Genomic DNA, 23,787 nt, shown 5'->3' on the forward strand with positions numbered 1-23,787 from the left:
GCAGGGGGTTCTTTCATCGCAAATACATTAAGCAACGTACTAATAAGCGCTACAGTCAACGTTTATACTACATATTTCAAACACTTTTCGATCAAATATATTGCATTATACATGCAATATATGAATAAAATACAATTCATCTCCAGAGAAAGAGGAAGAGGAAGAGAGGAAGAAATGATCAAACGAGAAAGAAAGCAAAAAGATTTTACACCAAAGCAATCGAAAGCAAAAACAGGAAAAACCGAAATAAAGACAGTAAAGAAAAGGAAATGAAGATCCTCGTAGAGGATTGGAGGAAGAAGATACGAAAAATTAAGGAAAAAAAGTATAAAAATATAAAATTACGATAAAAGAACACTATCATTAGAATTTGGACTCTCTTTTCTTATAAAATTGATATCAATGCATACATCATGTCAACGATACAGTTCTTATGCAATCTCGTCGATAAGCATATCATAGGCCACACGGGCGAGCCTCCAGATACGTCAAGGCGCGTAAGTGAGCGTTTGTATCTGTATGCATGATTTCGTCATTCACATTATTTATAATGTGACGTGAGACTGGAATATTATAATATATCGACAATATATTCCCGAGGAATATTGAGATATTGCTATAAAGATTTTAAAAACCGTAACAACATTTAAAATAAGATATTTAAGTAGACACACACAAATAAAAGTACACGTATACATATAATTTAATAACATATTATACAATTAGTTTAATGTAAGTTAAATAAAAATTAATTTAAGAATATATTATGTTTCACACTTTTTTTTTAAAAGAATGCACTTTTTTAAAATATTGTAAGAATAGCATCTATTATTTTTATTACGTTTCATTGCATATGATTTCCTTTTAGGAGACACAGTCGACAAGTTCTATCTTTGTCATTCTCTGAATGTCAAGAAGGATAGAACGATTTGTGTCGAAGGATAGAACGGCTTGTGTCGATTTGTATCATCAAATGGAAAGCAGTGAATATTAACATTGCAATTTCGAAATAATTACTTAAACACTTAAGTGTTTTATTGTCTTATATTGGCGTCGATGTACCTCAATAGAATCCACTCTAGACTTTGATCCATAGTTCATCTGTCTGGCAGCGATAATTTATATCCGATATTTCTCGCAATATGGCGAGAGAGAGAGAAAGAGAAATGACAAGGTTATTTCTCATTTTCATATAATAATGATAAAAAATAATAAAGGGCATTTGTTTTCCATTGATTTGAAGTTATGTGCATATATATATACACACAATATACGTGTGTGTGTGTGTGTGTGTGTGTGTGTGTGTGTGTGTAAAATATTGTTAAACATATATATTAAATTTTAATTACATACATACGTAAATGCATATAATATATTATAATACAGAATAGAATCATTTTAACGCCAGTACCTCCAATATTTTAGTTGTTTCTTATTTTAGCAAATGTTTTTCAATTACAAGTGCGATAATTTGTTATATACAGTGAGGGATTATTTTAATGTATCATTTTATTTAAAGAAAGAAACGTGTGATTATTTAATAAACAAAAATATATATATGTGTTATTGATTTTTTATATTTACCAAATAATCTTACGTCACTTCTCATTTGACGTTTATGACTACCGAGAAAAATATACGGCATTGTAAACACTTGAATGATGATGATATGATCTTAGTGCTATAATTCTTTGTCTTGCAGAAGATGTATCATCTACTTGCAAACACGATTAAATAAAACTTTCCTATGGGGCTTTATCATTTATCATTGTTTTTCACGGAACGTCGAGTGGGTTCGAGTACCCGAATAAAAGACACGATCCTTTTATCGCAGCTAGATAATAGTGCGAAATGTGGACGTGAATAGTAGTCTTACTCGTTTACCAGCGGTGTTGACGATAATTAAGTCGTCTGTGTAAAATAGCGGAAAGTGAGTGGACAAGCAAGATAGTCATATAAAAAATAGAACAACGAGAGCGGCTAACGGCTTTCGGTATAAAATCCGTTCGATCACCGATTTCAATTTAATGCGAAAGTGAGTTTAATCGACGTCACAGCTACCAAGTAGCTTTTACTTTCCAGAAAGATTTAGTCGTCAATGCATATCGTTTCGCACTACAGTGACTATTTATTATTTTTTTCAATATTCAATTTATTCAAATTTGACTTCGTTATTAAGAATTTCTTGAGCTTTTACAACTTGCTTTCGATAATCATTTATGATTAAAAAAGTGGTGTCTCTTGGTGATATGTAATATTAATCGATTTTCAAGGAGTTGGCTTCTCATTAGGAATCTCCTTCGAACCTTGATCAATCAAAAAAGCCGAATTACTTTATTAAGAACGTGGCAGAACGTGTGTCAGATGTGCACCAGTTACAACCAGTAATTCTTAGTTGTTTTGCAGTCATCGCTGTAAACCTACCCGGATCGTGATTTTACATACACTTCCCACTATCAATCGGAAGTTCAACGGTAGCTCTTCTTATCGACCAATTGGACGGACAGATCACTGGGGCTCGTTCGTAGGCAAATACGTTCCTCAATCACATATAAAGGAAGCGTTTTAAGAGAGACGAATAGTGGTAACATGCCGCCAAAATTCCAAGGTATCAGCTGGACGAATTTGACGCGAGTTTCGCGGCAATTCGACAACAAACAAAACCTCTCCATCAACTGCCGCTGTTTCACAACAGGTCATCGTCTCAGCTTAACTTCGATTTTGAAAATCAATCGTTCCACGCATTTTTTTGCACCGTCCGTCTTCACGGTCGAAAAGGCTCGCAGGATGCCGCACGTTATCTATCATCCCCAGTAAGTATCCACTTCCTTTTTAATAAAAACTTTTTAATAAAGGCTTTTTAATAAAAAGACAATAATTTAATAATAACAATACAATAATAACGCTATTAATTTGAACTTAAAACAGAAAGGCAGATATTGGAAACGAGGCGAATGCACACTCATTCGCAGACGCGTTTATTAATTAATTTTCCATTTAATGCTCGCTCTCTATTATTAGACATCTTGCAACCAATGTACTCTAAAATCATTAAATTAATATTTTTAATCTAAAAATTAAAATTCAGATCTATAAATAGGAAATTCATTCTTTAAATTTATACGAACTTTACGATTAAAAAATTTTAATCTGAATGAAAAATCCAGCGTGCACATATTTATACGAGAAGAAAATATTTAAAATTATAACTTAAAAAAGCTCAAAAATAAATTACTATTATAATAATATCGTTCAGTCAGATTTTTTTCCGTAAAAGAATAAAATTACTAAATAATTTGTTGGTGATAAAATATATAAATACATATATTTGACATAATTTTGCAACAGTCAAAATTAACACAATTTTATTTATAATGTTATCCTTGTTTAACGTATTTCAATTATTGCCCTTTCAGAATTTCGAGATTTATCGTAACTCACCCAGCAAAAGACCCATTATTAAAAAATGGATTTGATTATATCGGTAAAATACCGCTCTTAAACGCATGCACAGTAGAGATCTCATCCCAACTTCGCAATTACATCGAGGAATGTGCTCTGCTATGCAGTCCTAAAGACATTTATATATGTAACGGTACAGATATCGAATATATACAAATGTTAAAAATTCTCCAGAAAAATGGGACTATCGAAAATTTGCCCAAATATGAAAATTGGTGAGTGATCCAGGTTCTTCCTAAACTATGAACAGAAAACATCTACAGACTACTCTATTAAACCTTATTTCCTTATTATTATTTATACTGTTTAACAGAAAGTAATTTCTTTTTCCAATTCATAAGAATTTAAGAAAAATAATTCGTATGTGACACTCAGAGCGTATTAAATTTTAATTGTATATCTCAATGTATCTCGATATTAAAAGTCGATTTATTATACTTAAATTTTTTTCACAAATGCATTTTATATAACAGCTGGTTGGCAAAAACTAACCCTGCGGATGTGGCGCGCGTCGAGAAACATACTTTCATCAGTACAGACTTGGAAAGGGATACTATTCCTACACCACGTAAAGATGTAACTGGAGAGCTTGGAAATTGGATCTCTCCTAATAATATGGAAAAAGCTATTTTGGAACGTTTTCCAGGTTGTATGAAAGGTCAGCAGAAATTTTGAATATTTATGATTTCCAAATATTATATTATATGAACTATACATGTGAACAATGTACTAAATATCATAAATATATTTGTATAAATAATTAAAGATTATTTATTATTATATGACTGCAATGATAACTAGATTTTTGTGACATAGGACGCACCATGTACGTGATTCCTTTCAGTATGGGACCCGTAGGCTCCCCACTCTCTAAAATTGGTATAGAAATTACCGATTCGGCTTACGTAGTCTGTTCAATGAGAATAATGACTAGAATGGGAGAAAAGGTACTCGAAGCTTTGGGAAATGACGATTTCGTTAAATGTTTACACTCGGTGGGTGTTCCAAAGCACAATTCAAAAGTCAGTGTAAGTCACTCATGGCCGTGCGATCCCGAAAGGACGATTATCCTTCACAAACCTGCCAAAAATGAGATTGTATCCTATGGAAGTGGTTACGGTGGAAATTCTCTATTAGGAAAAAAGTGCTTTGCGCTTCGAATTGGCTCGACGATAGCCAGGAAAGAAGGATGGCTTGCTGAACATATGCTCGTATGTTTTCTATTTTTTTCTATTCTTCCATTATAATTTATCCTTCTTGTTTCTTTATTAATGATAAGAAATAGCTTTATTATTATTTTATTATATAATTATTTGATTCAATTCATATATGATTTCTTGCGTTTGACTTTCTAATCCAATATAGCAATATGAGCTAGTAATCCAGGGCAAGATTAGCATGAAAAATTGCCTCTACAAATATATGCTAGAATATGCGATTTTAATTTTAGAATAAAAGTAATAATAAAGTGAAATTTGTTCTCCACTTCAGATACTAGGTATCACAAATCCTAAGGGTAAAAAACGATATATCGCCGCTGCTTTTCCAAGCGCTTGCGGTAAAACGAACTTAGCTATGATGCAACCTACTTTGCCGGGTTACAAGATTGAATGCGTAGGAGATGACATCGCATGGATGAGATTCGATAATAAAGGAAATTTACGTGCCATTAATCCGGAGAATGGATTTTTCGGAGTTGCTCCCGGTACGAGTTCGGCTACGAATCCCAATGCTATGAAAACTATCTTCAAAAATACCATCTTCACTAATGTAGCGTCTACTTACGATGGAGGAGTATATTGGGAAGGAATGGAAAAAGAAGTTGCAGATAATATCAAGGTATAAATGATTGAATGACGATTGTCTATAAGCAATTGTTAATTGTAAATTAAATTAAATGATAATACGAAAAAATTACAGAAAAATTTGAATTTAAAAAAAAATAGTGTTTGAAACTTATTTGCTATTTTCTGCATTATTTTAATTCAATTTTTAGAATTTAATGTAGTAGTATTATTAAAAATACGATATAGTACGTAAATACGATATACTATATATGTATTATATATATATACACATACAATATTTTTTAAAATACGATATATAAATTATACTATATATACGAGATTAGATTAGAAAAACTATTTGATCTTATTATTTTTCTCGGAACCCTAGAAGCGGCGTTGAATGGGGTTCTGTCTTTTAATCTATCTGAACTTATGTTACTCATGCCAGCAGTCTTATCTTACCCAGTTACTATATAACATTCAAACTTTGAACTGTTGTCAAACGTACGCATCGCACTTCATTTATGACTGAACGAGTCAAGCAGCGTTTCTGCATCTTGAAATTGCTAGGTCATTTTGCAATTCTTGAATAGTTAATCATTGTTTTCCATTAATACCTCACGGACTTTCTCAATAATTTCGGGTTGTTTGCTTGTTAATGTCCTGCCTGAATGCTGCTCGATTCGGTCTGAAATATCATCAGCACATTTGATAATAATTTAAAGTTTAGCTGTTATACAGCAACTGGAAGTACTGTCAATGTGATGCGACAAATGCTTCAAAGTATTTGTAGTAAGACTTTGATTGCACCCTGGATAAGATAAGGCAGCCAGCGTAAGTGATACAAATTCAAATAAGTTCAAAGTCCCTTAGCGTTAAATGTGCGGTTAAATTTAACGCTTTTGGAAACAGCCTGCGTTCCGAGAAGAATAACAAGATTAAATACTTTTTGATTAAATCTCACATGTATACACAATATTTTTACCTTATTATAGGTGATCGATTGGAGAGGCAATGATTGGTTCAGAGGTTCTAAGATACCAGCTGCTCATCCAAATTCAAGATTCTGTACTCCAGCAAAGCAATGTCCCATTATTGATCCCTGTTGGGAAGATCCAGATGGAGTTCCAATCGATGCTATATTATTCGGAGGACGTAGACCCGAGGGTGTACCTTTGGTTTATCAAGCTCGAAACTGGCAACATGGCGTTTTCATCGGTGCTGCAATGAGATCTGAAGCTACAGCTGCTGCGGAACATAAGGTATATTAATGAACATTTCTTACATCGAAAATTAATTCTAATGAACATTTGTTTTTGCTGCATCTAATTATTTTGATCAAAAAGGACGAGAAAGCAAATACAGATCTCAATATGAATATAGATTCTATATAAACTTAAAATACATTTATAGAAGAACTAGAGATTTAAAAAACAATTCTACAACAGAAAGTTACAAACCAAAATTACAGAATCCAATACATTTTGCAGGGTAAAGTAATCATGCATGATCCGTTTGCCATGAGACCCTTCTTTGGATATAATTTTGGACACTATCTTGCCCACTGGTTGAGTATGGCAGATGTGAAGAACGGCAAATTACCAGCGATATTCCATGTTAACTGGTTCAGGAAAGATTCGAACGGAAAGTTTCTGTGGCCAGGATTTGGTGAGAATTCACGTGTCCTCGATTGGATTCTTCGAAGAATCGATGGCGAAGATATTGCTGAGGACTCGCCTATTGGCTTATTGCCAAAACCGGGATCTATAAATTTCGAAAATCTCACAGATAATGTAAACATGACGGAATTGTTTAGATTACCGAAAACTTTCTGGCAGAAAGAAGTCAAAGATTTGAGGGAATATTTTGATGCTCAAGTAGGAAACGATTTACCTGAAGCTATTACAAAGGAACTCAATCGCCTCTCTGATAAGATTAATAATCTTTAATTTCCTAAAATTTTATAATTATATATATATAAATCTATAATTATATTTTTTAAGTATTTACAACTTTTATATTAAATTATAGTAACAGTGCAATTGCAATTTTAATACAAGATTTATGCAGCAAAACTTTATCAACATAAATAGCAGTCTTGAAAATAGAAGATTTTTCTTGATGTGTTACATTGTACATAAGATTAAACAAAATAATTTTACATTAGAATGTTAAAATAAATTAAGTAATGCAATCAACTTAAGATATGTCCATAAACGTCTTCAATTAAAAATTATATTAAAATAAACATTAAAAATAAAAATAAAATAATAAGGTTTTGTTGTTTCCACTTGTATCACTAAATTTTATTTTGCAATATTTGATGGTAAAATAGTCATTTTACTTGATTGTATGGATTTATTGATCGAATTTGTGGACATTCGATTATTCTTCCTTATTTCAATACTAAAATTATTGTGAATGAAGAATGTGTGATTCTCTTAGTTTATTTTATATGTTGACTGAAAAACATTTAGTGACAAGTATATAGTATTAGAAAGATGCTCCATGAAGATAAAATATGTTTTAATATATTTTTATTTTTAATATATTTTTATTTAGAAAATTTTTTGGGACGTTATACTGTAATATAATTTATAGATTTTGCTATTATATTTTAATCTATTTAATGGAAGTTTGCGAAAAGTATACAATATGTAAAAATATTTTGTATGTGTGCATATATATGAGATGTGTATTCTTATACAACAGAAAATAAATCTTATTTTATTCTAACTATATCAAAGAGTGTACCTTTTATAATCATCTTCAGTCGAGTATAGTTTTTTGGAATATCAAATCTTTGATCTTCCAACAACAATTTTTGTCTCAGAAGCCACAAATAATCATGAAGAGAGTCAATGTAGATCATGATGAGTAGAGTAATTGACGTAATTGATAATTATTACCATTTTTTGTCATTCGACGATATTCTAGAAATTGAATTCAAGCTGTGATTGACTCAGTTTTTTTTTACCATAGTATAAAAATATAATATTGGAGATAAGAAGGGCTAAAAACTAATTACTTATAATGCGAAATAACACCCACAAGTGTGCTAGCCAAAAGTAACTTATGTCCATTTCTGCTATTGTAGATTAACTTTAATCTCAGTTCAACTTACTCTCCATTTTTTTGTAATTCTAAGAACTGGAAAAAGATAAAAAGTAAATTAAATCGAAATTAATCTACATTTGATGGAAACAAGTACAATTCTTTCCCGCGGTTTCATAGAAAAACTGTCGTTCAGATTTACGTTGGCTGCCCTTTTCGCGAAAGTATAGGTAACCGAAATGAGTTTTTCAAAATTCCCTAGAACGAAAAAAGGAATCTAGAGTTTCAACGTTGGTATGTTTATAATAATTATAATTAACGACATGCGCAATGTCAGCGAATCTGGCGGCAATGTAGTTTTGATGTAAGGAATGTATTTTAATAGATTTGTTGTTTAATACAATTTAATTGTTTTGACTGTGACAGAGATTAATTTGTATAAATATGGGTATCACCGGGTTGCTACCGTTCCTAGAAAAGTCTTCTAGAAAGACAAATATCAAAGAGTTTTCTGGTGGGACTGTTGCAATTGATTCTTATTGTTGGTTACACAAAGGTGCATTTTCTTGTGCTGAGAAATTAATGATGGGAGAAACGACGAATGCGTAAGCATGGATCACATTTATTATTCTCATTGATATTCTCTTTTACATTAATGGATGTTTAATAATTTTTCTATTCTATCATAGGTACGTTGTGTATTGTATGAAATATATAAACATGCTTTTGAAATACAAGATAAAACCCATCCTGGTGTTTGACGGCCAACGGTTGCCTGCTAAAGAGCAGACAGAAATCAAGAGACGAAAGTACGTACAAAGAAACAAATTATTTAAATATTATAAAGTTAAAAAACCAAGCTTTACTCTATTTAAAAATTGCTTTAAGTTCAATGAAACTTAAGCTCACTGTATATTCTGAATTGGATGAATAAATAACTTGTACAACTGTATTATTTTATAGAGCCAGACAATTGAATCGTCGTAAAGCAACTGATTTGATACAAATGGGTCAAGTTACAGAAGGAACAAATTTGTTGAAACGAGCTATAGATATCACTCATGAGATAGCATTAGAATTAATTAAACAATGTCAGAATGAAAATATCGATTGTATTATAGCTCCTTATGAAGCTGATGCACAATTGGCATATTTAAATATTAGTGGTATAGCTGATGTTATTATCACAGAAGATAGTGACTTAATACTGTTTGGATGTAAAAAAGTTAGTATATTGTATTCTCTTATATTATAGCCTAATTCTACGTTTAAATTTTATTTTCTGTTACTTTTTTAATATATAATGTAGTACTGAAAAACAATATAAATGTGTTTCCAAGGAAAGGATTTATTTCCTGTTTATAATGGATGCTTTCTATTTGGTGACACAAGTTGACACAAATGTCATTGTTACTCATTGCCAGGAAAAATAAAGTAATGTTTGTATTTACTTGTGTCGCCAAATGGAAAGCACCTAATATTTTTTGTTATACATCAATTTTCTAGAAAGTCTTAAAAGTCATAAATACCAGCTATTAGATAAACGTTCCAAATATGATCTTACTTTTTCATTTATCAAGGTATTTTTTTGTTTCTTTTTATTACAGATATTTTTTAAAATGGATCTTGTTGGAAATGGGGTTTTGATCGCGCAAGACCAATTATATTTAGCAATGGATGTAAAATCTGAACAATTTGAGATGGATAAGTTCCGCCATATCTGTATTTTGTCTGGTTGCGACTATCTTTCTTCTCTTCCTGGTATTGGCTTGGGAAAAGCACGAAAATTTATTATGAAAAATACAGACCAAAATATACATAAGGTTAGTTATACCAAAATTAGCAGTAAACATTTCCATAGCTTAGCAGTAAGAAAAACCTAACAAGAATTTCATGTAAATGTAAAAAGAAATCTATGACAATATGAATGGGAAAGTTGTATGCCTGTCTTAAGTAATGCTGACTCAATATCTTTTAAGGCATTGACACGTTTAGGTTCGGTTCTCAACATGAAATCACTAGTCGTGCCACAGGAATACAGAGACGCATTTATATTAGCCGATATAACGTTCAAACATCAATTAGTATTCTGTCCATTGCAAAGGAAGCAAGTACGATTGAATCCACCCCCAGCTAATATCACTGAAGATCAATTGCAATATGCTGGGAAAGAGATGAAGATCTTGCTTTACAACTAGCCCTTGGTAATTGCGACCCAGCTACTTTAAAAATGGTTCATGATTTTAATCCAGATAAAATCGTAAGTAGTTGAGAGAATTAACTGTTATAAAACTATATATTAGATAATTTTTAGAAATAATATGGTACTCTAGTAATAAAAATTCAAAAGATTCATTAAATTTGATTACACATTGTAGGAGCGAAAAAGAAAGCGAGATGCGGGACAAACAATCATTCAAACTAGTATTTGGTCAAGTAAATATAAATTGAAAACGAAATGTCAAAACTCTTCTCTCTCTGTATTGAATTCGTCATTTATTAATGGAAAAGAGGTTGGTAAAGAAAGAAAGTCTCTAATGAATGCATACGTCTCATTAAATTCGCATAATAGTTCAAACGTTCAAAGCGATCCAGAGGATCATGATTTACACAATCCTGCTATTTTGGATATGTATAAATCAAGTCGAGATGTTAAGCTAATCGATAGTACTAACAAAACGAAATGTCAAAACTCTTCTCCTCTCTCTGTATTGAATTCGTCATTTATTAATGGAAAAGAGCTTGGTAAAGAAAGAAAGTCTCTAAAGAATGCATACGTCTCATTAAATTCCCATAATAGTTCAAACATTCAAAGCGATCCAGAGGATCATGATTTACACAATCTTGCCATTTTGGATATGTATAAATCAAGTCGAAATGCCAAGTTAATCGACAGTACTAACAAAGAATCAGAAGATTATTTAAATTTAACAAGTAACACGTCACCAGATTTACTTAAACAAAGAAATCCATTTATTAAACGAGTGTCTGATCTCTCGACTTCACCAAGTATTTTATCCAACGGGAATTATCGAAAAAGAGGAAAAAATTTAATGCGCATAAGAAGAACTCTCATAGATGAAAATACTGTAATAGAAAGCAAATATTTCTCAAAATCAGATAATAAAGAGTGCAACGTACTTGAGTCAGAGAATAAAGACAATGAAACCAGTTGGATAAGTACAAACTATAATACAATTCTAGATACGGATGTATATGATGCAACTCCGAAACAACTAGAAAAAAGATTATCTATAACAGACACTGTACAAAATGCAAATTCAACGGAAAATATTAATGATCCACTTTTATCAAACCAAAATGATTGTTTAACTAATATTTATAGAAATGTTCCTGAAAAATCAAACCTCAATGATAAGATAGACGATGTATCATCAATGATACATATGACTGATAGAAGTTATGTAACGAATAATTATTTAGTATCATCAAATTCTAATATGGAAATTAATGATATAACCAATTATGAAAATGCGAATTGTTCGCAAAATGATTCATTCGAATGGATAAATACAAAAAATGTTCAAAATTTCCTCCATAAAAGAGATACATTGAAGAAACGATCATCGAATCGGGTAAATACAGATATATATAAACAAGTTTTAGATCAATCAATAGGAAATATTGAAATTAATTACTTATGAAATATTTCTTAGGTACGAGTTGTAACAAAAAAGAAAGGATTAAGTCAAAGTAAACAATCGCCAACAGTTCCTAGACAACAAAGTTTATTAGACATGTACGGATTCCAAAAAAGGTAAAGTAAAAATTGTGCCAAGCAATGGGCACGACATTGTGTGTTATGTAAAATAATTTTGCACGTATATTGTATGTATTAGATGTAATTACTGAAAGATTTTTTGTAATCAAATTTTTTTTCGTAGGTCATCTTTTAAACACTGATTTTAAAATCTATTAAATCTGCATAATTTACTGTTGACCAGAATGTGCTATTGATATTTTAGTGTGATAAGTATTGACAAATGCTCAAATGTATTCTGCAAAAGAATTAAGACTCAAACGTAGTTAGAAAATGTAATGACCAATGCATTTAAAAGAATATTGATATAGACAAGTGATTAATGTTCATTTAAAATGAATTTGATTTATATATACAAATGAATCTTGCAAAACAGCATAAATTCTTACTATATTATTTCACTGCCATATATACATATATAAATTATCGATGAAACATTATAATTAAGCATTAGTATAAACTTAAATATTTTAATTTTCCAATCACATACCAAGAATGCTTTAGAATGCTCTCTATATAACTTATAAAGTGAAGATCTTTTCTCATATATTACATTATGTTTATATACAGTTATTTGTAATCATAAACTTTGGAAATTCTTTAAAAACATTGTTATATCAATTTAATTATAAATATAAAAAAGAATTTGTTAATTATTGTTAATAAATTTCTTAAATAAAATTACACCAAAATAGACTATAAAAAATTCTATTTCTTAGCACATTATCTAATAACAAGCCTTCATATAATTACCAAATAATATTACAAGTGTTGCTAAAGATTGATGATTTAATACCATGTTTCTATTAATTGTACAGTAATCATAGGTTGAAAACATTTTTATTTATACTCCTTTTTTTGTATCTTCTGATTCGTCCCATGGTCGTGATATTCTAACATTCTCCCAGTTGTCAAGATCAATCTGAATACAAAAAGTTATATTGTATAGACTTAATAAGGCCTGTTCTTTTTAGCTAAATTTATTGCACCTTTTTTTTTAGAAACAAAGAGATGAGCTGCGCAAGCAATTCAACTAAAAAGAACAGACCTGTAATCTTATAAAACTTATTTCAACCTTTGCCCACTCCACTGTTCTAACATGCATACCTTCTCCAATTTTTCATATTCTTTCTCCAAAGTAATTTCTTCTGGTGGTTTCATTTGAAATCCCTGTTTTTCCAATTCGTCGTGTATGTCATATTGAGATGTACGTTTATATCTGTAACTGAAGATTTATTTTGATAAGGAAATGTGTCTAAGGTCGGAATCAAACTATGCATTGAATATTGAGATTGAAGATTGAAAGATTGAAATTTAACCAATCAAAACAATAGGAGCTAAAATTTCTTTATCCTCACTGATCAAATTTTAATCTTCAATCTCAATCTTCAATGTGTAGTCTGTTTCCGACATAACACAGGTGATACTTCTTTATCTCCTAAGGCAATTACCGTATTTCCGTAAATTCTCGGAGGCCAAACGATCCACCGACAACAAAGATCAAAAACGGTATACCATACTGCAAAATTCTAGAGCGTGACATTACATTATTTTTTATTTGACATCACATAAAAGTACGACGGTGAACATAACCTTCACTTAAACCTCATTCTTCATGTTTCCCGCAATAATGAGGTTAGGATTTAGGATTAGGTTAGGTTAAGGGGATCCTAAAGCCGTCTGTATTACCGACTAAATCGTAATTTTTGTACAACAAATACTTTTTTCCTCTTTCACAGATTCAAAAATCCTTTTCCAGGATTAAAGTATACACATTAATACGTGTTTGTGAGGTGGAATTTATGTCGCCAAAAACGACAAAAAATTTCGAAATTGAAATCTTAAGAAAAATTTTTTATCGTTCTCGGCATAAACTCCATCTCACAAACACGTATTAATGTGTATATTTTAATCCTGGAAAAGGATTTTCGAATCTGTGAAAAAGAAAAAGTATTTGTTATACAAAAATTACTATTTAGGTCCAGTTCCACAACTCACGGTTAACTCTAGAATTCCAAGAAAATTAACCAATCACAATCGAATATGAGAAGAATAATTGACTATGATTGGTCAATTTTCTATGACTTAAGATCGCTGCGACTTCTATTGTAGACCCCGCATAAGGCCGGAATCAGATTAGGCATTGAAGATTGAGGTTGAAGATTAAAAATTGAAATTTGACCAATAAGGACAAAGAAATTTTAGCTCCTTTCGTTTCGATTGGTTAAATTTCAATCTTTCAATCTTCAATCTCAATGGCTGCGTTCAGCAGACTCAACAGTTTTGCAACCGTTTTATGATTGTCTGCTGAGATAGGACCATTCTTCTAGATCTAAAAGTATGATCCAATTAGCGCGAAGGAAACTTCCAACAGTTGTAAAACAAACGTTCTGCTGAACGCAGCTAATCTTTAATGCCTAGTCTGATTCCGGCCTTACAAGCGCTTTAGCGCCAAAACGAACGCAGCCTATAAATGAGCGTCGAGCGTCAATATGAAAAGGCACCTTTAATCAATGCTGCCAATTTCATTCTTCACCGACAATAGTGATTGGCGCGCTGGCGCACGATGATCAGCTGAATCAGCCGTTACATTTACGGAACTTGAGGGGGATGGTGGGGGAGGGAGGCCATCTGGCCATCGCTATTATTGTACGACCAACGGACCAACCGTCAGTCGTCGTAGTATCAGGTTCTGTTTCTGTTTACATTTCTGGACTGAGAAGTAAAACTCTGGCCAAAATTGGGTGATTCGCTGACGTAAAGGCGTTTCGGACGCATCCGGGTAAGTATTCGCCACTAATCTGACTACATTTCGTTTATAGCTTTGTCGAGACGAAGAATAATGGAGGGGAAAAAGGTAGATTTCTTGAAATTTCAGTGGATTTGTCAGTTGATCGTTTTCGTTCCTTTCTGGATTTTCAAGACGATAAATCCAGCCAAAAGAATAGATTTTTCGATTATTTTCTACTCCCGGTTTAAATCGAGCCATTCGAGCCAGTCGTTTATACGTCGATTCTTTGTGTCGTGCGTGAAGTAGAAAGACCGTTCCGTTTAGATCTAGATATATTCTGTTTGTTGATAGCAACGGGACTGACGGGCGTCATTTGATTCTCGGATCGAAGAAACTTGAGAGATTGTTTTGAACGAAGTTCCTCTACTGTTCTATCGATTAAGCTTCCGATTTGCGAAGAAAGTGATGCGCGGGTCATTGTACTCTATTATGAACTCCGTTACGAGTATTGTCGTTTCTTTCGTTTATTCCTAGGCACGTATTATAAAATTATTCGGAATGCATTCTGAATAATTCCATAATACGTGCCCTGAATGGAGTCAGAGTGACAACAAAATAGCAATGAAAATAAACGTTAGTATTCTAATAACTTAATATCATAATAAAAAAAAAAAGGAAATAAGGAGGAAGTGAAATTTGTAATTCTTTTGAACCGAGCGACTTAATCCTTTGTTTTCTAATGTCCGTTTCTATCAATACAGATTAAATCTTATTTAATCTTACGATTAATTTAAAGAATATTCAAATTCTTAGAACTAAAAAAAGATAAAGGGTAAATTGAAGAATTTAAGTTAATGTGCAATGCATTGTATTTTTTAAGGTCAAATATGAAAAGATAGAATATTGAATTATTATTTAAATTTACATTGAAAAAGTATTATTTCAATTTATAATTCATAAAACGTTTTATTTAAAATTATATTGATACGAAAAAAAAAAATAATGTAATGAAATCTTTTTTTACATCTAGTTTCTTAAATTAAAAATTATTTTTGGAATATCAAAATTGTGATTAAGAATTTGAGAAATATAAAAAACGTTATATAACGTTTCGCTAAAAATATTTTTAAAAAAGGAGACTCCAAGGGGGCCATGGCCTCCATAGCTCCCTCCCCTCTTAAATCTGCAATGTTACATTGGGTGAAACGACGAACATACATAAGTCGAACACAGACGAACAGAAATCGGTTATTTCATCCTTGGTTTATTTTATTTTTTATCAATTGATTTAATATAGAACACATTTAATTTTTTTATTAATTCTATCATTTCTAGAAATTTGTATAAATTCGAAAAATAGTTCACCGATTATAATTAAATATCTCAAATGTTTGGAAATGGCAAAGGATCCTTTGATCCTAAAATCTGATTAAGTTAAATTTAAAAAACTTAGTTACGTTAACTTAGTTACGTTAAATTAAAAACATTTAGTTACGCGTTTTTTTATTATTGTATAAAACTTTCTCAAATATTTCTGTGCTATATTCACACATCACATAAATTATTCTATTTTTTATTTAAGTTTAATGATTCTATATTTATTATTTATATCATTTTTATATGTATAATTTTTTATATAATTTACTCACGTATAATTCGCAGTATTTGCTGTCAATACTTGGCCATCGCAGAATTTATATACATATATAGGTGCATCTTTTAACACGTAACATCCGAAAAATCGATAAACATTTACTTCGATCTGTGGAGTGCGTTGAACTCTGGTAATACATACAACGATGACGTAACGTTTAACCTCATAATGACGCAAAAATACTTTATCTCGATTATTCGATGAATACTACATAAATTATGTTAACACAGCATACAATATACATCGATAGAGATTAAATTATTCCGAGAATATTTAGCTAATTTGAATTTTTAGTTATTTTTTAATTTTTAAATAATTTTTTAATTTAGTATCAAACGATTTTTGATAACACAATAGACATTATATAATCGCACATATTTATTCAATATTAAAAAAAATTTCTTTACAGAGCTGCGAAATTTCTACGTAACACGGTACCTTTCTTTCGTCATCATGTCAGCTCTGGACGGCCGTTTCATTGGCCAGAGAAGAATACGAGCTTTAAACAGTGCGTTCTGTCTTTCTCTTTTTCCCCCTCTTCTGTTATCCGAATCACCAGTCCCCAACCTACTACATATTTTACGAATGATCTGTTTGCTCCGAACGATAGAGAAGTCTTCTCTAAGTAAACCACGTGTGGAACTAAACGACAGGTAGTCTAACGTCCATTTCTATCAATGTAGACTAACTTTAATCTCGGTTTAACTTATTCTTTATCCTTTTCTAATTCTTAGATCTGGAAAAAGACAAAAAATAAGTTAAACTAAGATTAAAGTTGATCTACATTGGTAGTAACAGGCATTAACCCTTTTTCATCACTTAAACTTGGATCAAACTCGGTTTAATTTACTCTTTTTTTAATATTTAAACTGGAAATCATATAAATTCACAAGAAAAATATTATAAACGAAGAATCGCCTTGATCAAATATAGTGTTTTCTATTCATGTGTCTTTATTTTTTTCTAATTCTTATAAAGGATAGAAAGTGAATTAAACTGGGACCAAAGTTAATCTGCATTGGTAGAAATTGCCATAAGCAATCAAATTTAATCGGAGATTGATTTAACCGGCAAAATTTTTAGCTTGTCTTTTTTTTATCGGGCATCGTGAAGTCATATGAATATCGTGGTATTAGACAGGTAGTTTACAAGTTTGTTTTCAACATTTCAACGCTCTTGTTTACCTGCTTATTCTTGTATTTTATTCTTATCTCTCGTGAATGTGTCGAAAACACATACCGGGTGTCTGATAATTAATGACAATACTCTTGCACAGAGATAGAATGGATTAAACTGAGAAGAAAAGTCCTCTATCATTTTACAATTTTCGCAATAATTAACAAGATATTAATTACTAAAAATCGCTAAATAATGGTTTTCAATAATTTTTTACTCAAATACTATCAACTTTACAGAAAAACAGTAGGAGACAAAAATTGTTTATTTTCTTCTCATAGAGCTCTAAGAATTTTTTCAGAATTTTTTATCAACTTTTTAGTTGCATTTTCGTATTTTTATCAACATGATGAGAAAATACGGTATTAAAAAATTCTAAAATTTTATTATTAATTATCAGACACCCTGTATAATCGTCTCATTATTTTTCGATGAATTTGCAATCGAGAGTCGATGCGTCAATCGACCATACTGGTTCGAAAACTACGCAAGACTTTGACCAAAATACGCAACTCCTTCGATAGAGAATACTTATCTTCCCTGTGACGTCAGATCGTGCCGATTTACAACGGCTTGCCTTTGCTTAATTTGGAAGTGACTCGCCTTTAACTTTCAACGCTGATAATATCTATCATAAATCATATTAAGTCGGATTTCTCTTATATTTCTCGCGCACTTGACATTGACATTGTGGTATTTCAGTAATGACAGATTTGAAAGGTGGCATGTTTACGAATATATAAACATAACTTTATCTCTATCTGAAGAGGCTGTTTACGAAACGTCATTGTTTCATTTATCAAAGACACCTAACTATCTAGCCACGATGTTGACAGTCTTCCATTTCCTTTTCTTCATTATTTTTCACGTATATGGAGCTGTTCAGAATGGATTCCAATTGGAGTTATTCTGTTTGCCTTAGAAAACACAATAGAAATCTAGAGAATAATTGAACAATTTTTATTGAAATTTCATTTCCATTTCGAATAATTCTACGATACATACTTTGTTGCTTCATACATCCAATAACATTCCGTTCTCACCTCGAAGGTGATTAAAGAAAAAAAGGAAGATAGAAAGAAAGAGAGAGAGAGAGAGAGAGAGAGAGAATTCAAGTGCTTTATCAGTATGTTGCATCCTTGAGACTCTCTCTTTTCAACCGAGTCGCATAAAGGTAACGCATTTTGTTTATATCGTAATGAGCAGTCGTGTTAAAAGAGAAAATGATTCGGTCGACCTTGAATAATCATGCGTTTATTCACGTACGATGCAAAATTATTTCAGCATTGAAGGCGCATACATATGAGACATTTACATAAGATCAACTTGATCTACTTTGACGAATATCAATTGCATATCGCTGGAGAAATATTTTAACAATGAAAAGAAAACCTTGCGACGCGTTAAGTTCAACTCCTATTAACAAATTCGAGAAATGCAAGTGAAAATTAATAAAATAATTTTATAACGTAGTAGAGTTCTGTTTATTCGAACTTATCGAGGGACAAAACAATCTTGATAACCGAGTACTTATTAGTTCTGATAATAACAGCTGACTTTAAAAAACTGAAGTCCAACACGTCGAGCTCTTATTATCCAAACTATAGCACCGGAGTATAAACTTGTTTGTGCAAATAGGGTACAAATAAACGAAGTTCTACTGTATGTTATCTATCTAAAAATTTAATTTATCTAACTAAAAATTTATTATAATTAGAATGTTGGTAATATTAACAATTTCTCTGTAGTAACTTCACCTTTCGATGTATAAAATGTTTTTTTTTTATTTAGAAAAAATTTAATCTAAATCGAACTATATCTATTGTTCAAAGTTCGTGAATTTTGGGATATTCCACCTTCATTTTTTTTTCTCGTTGATGATATTATGTATGGACACGAAAAGTTTATCTCGAACTCTCTGTTTATACTCTTATTACTCTGTTTACAGATACAAGGCTGGCCAGCTGCGCCATTCTTGTTGTGTGGTTCTTCTCATCAGCCACACTACACCCGTCAAACCTGGTTGCCGGGTAGTCGTAGTCGGATTGTTGTAGTTAGCTGTTGCGATGTCGCACACTGCAGGAATGGACACGGGCTTGCCTGTACCGGATGCCATCCCTCCGCTCGAAAAACTTCAAGAAGACCTGGTTCTAGACCTCGTCCAGGAAGTCAAATTTCAACCGGACCTCCGTCAATTACCTATAACAACACAGGTGAGAACATCCGTGTTGTGCAGAGGAAACGGTTAAAACTTTATAAGCAGCATCAATGAAACTATCGATTATGATGAGCTTTCTATATTTTAATATATTTTAATATAGCAAGATTTTAATATAGTATCTTCAAATTTTAAGATTTAACATATATTACAGATTAATAAAGATTAATAGTAGCAATTGTTTATATAATTACCGAACAATTGTCTGTTTGTTCAGGACGATGAGATAACGATTGGTGCTCGAGACAGATCTGCTCATGTACTAAGATGCCTAAAAGTGATGTACGATTTGTCTTCAGATGTATTTTTCATTGCGATAAATCTGATAGACCGATTCCTGACTAAAATGAAGGCAAGGCAGAAGCACATGGCCTGCATCAGCGTGTCAGCCTTTTACATTGCTGCCATCCAACGAATGCAGCCCATAGATGCCGAGCACCTAATCTCGATCTCGCAGTGCAGATGCACGGCTGATGACTTGAGGCGCATGTCGGAGGTGATACGAAACAAATTGGAATGGGCACCCGGCACTGAACCCACTACCGCTCTGACTTTTCTACAGCTGTTCAACAAAATGTTTCATGCGGTAGCGAAGCAAATACATCTCGGCGACGTATATACCAGTATCGTCAAGGTGAGCTATTTCCTAATTTATTTATAGGATAATCTCTTAGAGTCCATCGTCTCTTATCGCAGACGTGGTGATCTCTTCTGCATATATCATATGGGACCTACAGTTTTTGCTGGTTCTAAACAGATTTGGACTATTAGAGGAGGTTGTTATGGCAAAGATATTTTCGATGATTTGTCTTCCGAGAAATGATAAAATAAAATCTGATGTACGTATGTTCTGGGAGGATTTGAATTCGGATCTGTGGCATAGAGAACAGCCATGTAACTCTCTAGGCTACGATCGCTACGTAGATAATAAAAAAAAAGAGATCATTCTCCTCGATATAAAAAATGCAGCGCTAATGAAATTCGAAATGTTTGTTAAGTCGTCGCACGTTAAAATCTTATTATTATATTAACGAGACACTACTGTGTCTCCTGATTCATTTTTATTAACATGAAATTTATGATGAAACTACGAGCTAGAAACTACTATCATTCGTACTGTTTCAGGAATCTGAATTGATCCTCAGATTGGAAATGGTGGGTTGCGATGGTAGTTGCGCGAGTCTCAGGCCCTCCGAGGTAGCTCTGGTATTACTCTGCACTTATTTGGATGCTGCTGTTAATCGACTGAATGCAAATGCAGACGCCACCGCGTCTGCCGACGACCCATCCTCACACAACACATCCATCATTACATCCTATCAAATGCTAAAAGACGAACTCATGCAGTTTGCTGTGGAGCTCCGAGAGAAATGCAATGTAAATATTTCATTACTTCGCTTTTTAAGTATTATTTAGTCTAAATAAAGCATAAATATCGAAAGAACGGAAAAAAATATTTTTGTTGACAGTGAAATAAAAATTCTTCAAATAAATGAAAATTTTCGCGAAGCAAGATTAAAACAAAGAATAAATTAAAGTAGAATGAAAATTACAGGATAACTCGGCTCGCGTAATTTATTTGTCGATTCTTAAAACTTATATTTTTATCGCGTTTTAGATTTCAGAGGAGAGTTTCCGCTCCACTCATGGGATGGTGGGCACTGTACTGAGCAAGTATAACGCCCAGGAGCAAACACCTCATAGACAGAAGCTAATCTGGAAACTTTCATCTCGCACTGCGGGTATTTTACGTCCAACGGATAATTTCAGATCTGTACTACCCGCCATCGCGGAACATGCGCCGATTCCGTCTCCAAGCAGAATCAGGTATCTGTCGCCATTTCTCTCTGAGTCACAATTAAAAAATGTCACATATTATTGGAGCATAGAATTGCATGAATCTTTCTTTTGTAGAAAAACTCGTAAATACGCCCGACGCCATGGCAATAAGAGACGTTAAAGTGACATCATTTTTTTTTCTGAGGTACGATTGATTTCTGTTCAATTCTCTACTGTTGAAGATATCCTTATAAATTATTACAAATTTTTGAAACGAATTCTTGTTACATGTTTATTTTTTACTTTATTTCAGAGTACGGTACTGGGATTTCCTTCTGATATATCACGTTTTTGATATATTAGATATCTGATACACGTCAAGTAAAAGCGCAAGATTATCATTTTTTCCAGTACGAAGATCAAAATTTTACTCGAAAGTACAAATGTCGATTCACGCATTGCAATGATTTTCCATAGATACTTTGTTTATGTCATCTACTCAGATGTCATACTGGCAAGATATAAGTCGTCGTCTTTCACTATGTAAATATAAGATATAATTATGTATAAACAACGTGTCATAAGACAAAGTGAATACAATGGCTGATATTCATAATCGGTTCTTATTTTAATCTTAAGTAACGTCTTAAGATTAAAAAAGATGCTAATGAGACTGATTGATTCATGATGTATTGAAGACAGTCTTAAATATAAGAATTGATTATAAACCTCAGCCAATAAATAACGGAAAGGTCTTATCGATCTGAGCTGGATTTTAAAGGTATAGTTTCACGTGCTACTAAAACAATTAGAGCGACAGATCTGTCGCTCTTATTTCAGCGGCTAAAATAACAGTGCTATTGCACCATGTCGACCGTGTTGACCAACGTTGACTACGAATACCACGATATATATAACCTAATTTATTCTTTGTTGCTGATCCAGGTAAAAGAGCGTCAAATCTGTCGCTCAAATGTCAAATTCGGCGATTCTTGCCTTTTTTCAGTATGTGATCTTTTTTTATCATTGAAACGGCCAATTCGAGCGGCTCGTAAAAATGCACCTTAATGCTTAAATAATATTTTGGTGTGAATTTATATACATATCCAGTTCTAGTTTTATAGTTCTGTATGTTTTGTCAATATGTGAATCATTTTTATCGCACTATATGTTAATTTCTGCTCACTTTCTCATTGCATTACACGTAAGTACATATTTTGGGATATTTATGCAAATATTTTATAAAGAAAACACGTATTTGAGACTTTCTGTGTTCCAATAACAAGATAGCTGGAATTAAAGTGCTGTTAAAAGCATGGGGAAAAGGAGGAACAGAAACGAAGTACGTCTTTACGAAATATTGAAAATTAATGTGATATACAATGTCGTTTATAGTGATTATCTAATTAGTAAAACAACATCGGTAAAAGCGTGTAAATCTGTATATTTACAAAATGTGTTAAAAACGAACAAAAAGATATAAAAGAAAGAGTAATATAAGAGCTACGAAAGTGTTGGGAATTTCGTATATCGTAAAATTATTATTAAAGGGAAAGAAAGAAGGATAAAGATAAGTTGGCCGATACAAATAAGAGGTGAACTTGCTGAAACCTGTGTTTGCTAAATTTGATAAAGAAAAAAATGTTTCTTTGGATTTTATCAGGATTGGCAAAAGATAATGTTTTTTTTTTTTAAGAACAATTTTTTTTAAAACTTGTTTTTAATGCTTCATAGATGCTTTAAACAGTTTATAAAAAAATTGTTATAAAAAATACATGTTTAAAACATGTGAAAAACTTCGATTAAGAATGTTTTAAACAATTTAAAACATGTTTGAAACATTATTTTTACCAACCTTGAATTTTATTGTCTCGAAATCTTTTCTTTATAGTATGTTTGCATTGAGAAAACGGAAGAATTGATAAAATGTAACACAAATTTGCACTTTAAATGAATTTTTGACGTGTACGTACGTATGTAGATAAATAATGAATCAATAACGAGAAATATACGAATTTTGTAGAATAAATTCATTCAATATTTCTAAATGCATTAATGGGTAACCTAGAACGTTGGGAAAAAATTTCGCTATGCAATATAGAAGAAGAGACATGATTTTTTAGTATGATAAATACCAAAAATAAT

At 31.9% G+C, this 23,787-nt stretch overlaps 4 protein-coding genes across 10 annotated transcripts; 3 read left to right on the forward strand and 1 right to left on the reverse strand.

The window, feature by feature from the left end:
* The first annotated feature begins 1,828 nt into the window (after nucleotides 1-1,828).
* LOC108727056 (phosphoenolpyruvate carboxykinase [GTP]) lies at nucleotides 1,829-7,240 on the forward strand. Of its 6 annotated transcripts, none has more exons than XM_018454959.1 (8): nucleotides 1,829-2,039; nucleotides 2,376-2,813; nucleotides 3,417-3,677; nucleotides 3,936-4,120; nucleotides 4,279-4,673; nucleotides 4,954-5,301; nucleotides 6,245-6,511; nucleotides 6,740-7,240. In XM_018454959.1, the coding sequence occupies exons 2-8, from the start codon at nucleotides 2,590-2,592 to the stop codon at nucleotides 7,196-7,198; spliced, it is 2,139 nt and encodes a 712-aa protein (XP_018310461.1). In that variant the 5' UTR covers nucleotides 1,829-2,039; nucleotides 2,376-2,589; the 3' UTR covers nucleotides 7,199-7,240. The 6 variants fall into 6 exon arrangements, with proteins under 6 accessions (XP_018310461.1, XP_018310462.1, XP_018310460.1 ...); XM_018454960.1 differs by having other exon boundaries at nucleotides 1,829-2,035; nucleotides 2,396-2,813; XM_018454958.1 differs by having other exon boundaries at nucleotides 1,829-2,035; nucleotides 2,407-2,813.
* A 1,451-nt stretch (nucleotides 7,241-8,691) lies between these two features.
* Nucleotides 8,692-12,393, forward strand: tos (Exonuclease tos). The gene is given in 9 exon segments (XM_018454950.1): nucleotides 8,692-8,908; nucleotides 8,993-9,112; nucleotides 9,267-9,528; nucleotides 9,911-10,126; nucleotides 10,283-10,475; nucleotides 10,478-10,563; nucleotides 10,682-11,899; nucleotides 11,981-12,081; nucleotides 12,209-12,393. Coding segments are annotated over 9 exon segments (2,376 nt in total). The 5' UTR covers nucleotides 8,692-8,747; the 3' UTR covers nucleotides 12,228-12,393.
* Nucleotides 12,394-12,815: 422 nt separating this feature from the next.
* l(3)neo43 (cytochrome c oxidase assembly protein COX16 homolog l(3)neo43) lies at nucleotides 12,816-13,704 on the reverse strand. The gene is made up of 3 exons (XM_018454992.1): nucleotides 13,536-13,704; nucleotides 13,192-13,309; nucleotides 12,816-13,006 (listed from the first exon to the last, which is right to left on the reverse strand). The coding sequence occupies exons 1-3, from the start codon at nucleotides 13,625-13,627 to the stop codon at nucleotides 12,929-12,931; spliced, it is 288 nt and encodes a 95-aa protein (XP_018310494.1). The 5' UTR covers nucleotides 13,628-13,704; the 3' UTR covers nucleotides 12,816-12,928.
* Nucleotides 13,705-14,674: 970 nt separating this feature from the next.
* On the forward strand, nucleotides 14,675-23,336 carry CycG (cyclin G). 2 transcript variants are annotated; one of them, XM_018454979.1, is made up of 7 exons: nucleotides 14,675-14,866; nucleotides 19,594-19,858; nucleotides 20,081-20,497; nucleotides 20,989-21,240; nucleotides 21,482-21,690; nucleotides 21,778-21,847; nucleotides 21,956-23,336. In XM_018454979.1, the coding sequence occupies exons 2-6, from the start codon at nucleotides 19,712-19,714 to the stop codon at nucleotides 21,821-21,823; spliced, it is 1,071 nt and encodes a 356-aa protein (XP_018310481.1). In that variant the 5' UTR covers nucleotides 14,675-14,866; nucleotides 19,594-19,711; the 3' UTR covers nucleotides 21,824-21,847; nucleotides 21,956-23,336. The 2 variants fall into 2 exon arrangements, with proteins under 2 accessions (XP_018310481.1, XP_018310482.1); XM_018454980.1 differs by lacking the exon at nucleotides 14,675-14,866 and adding an exon at nucleotides 17,068-17,122.
* The last annotated feature ends 451 nt before the right edge of the window (nucleotides 23,337-23,787 follow it).

The sequence above is a fragment of the Mycetomoellerius zeteki genome, unplaced genomic scaffold (assembly GCF_001594055.1).
Source record: "Mycetomoellerius zeteki isolate Tzet28-1 unplaced genomic scaffold, Tzet1.0 scaffold47, whole genome shotgun sequence".
Lineage (NCBI taxonomy): Eukaryota > Metazoa > Arthropoda > Insecta > Hymenoptera > Formicidae > Mycetomoellerius > Mycetomoellerius zeteki.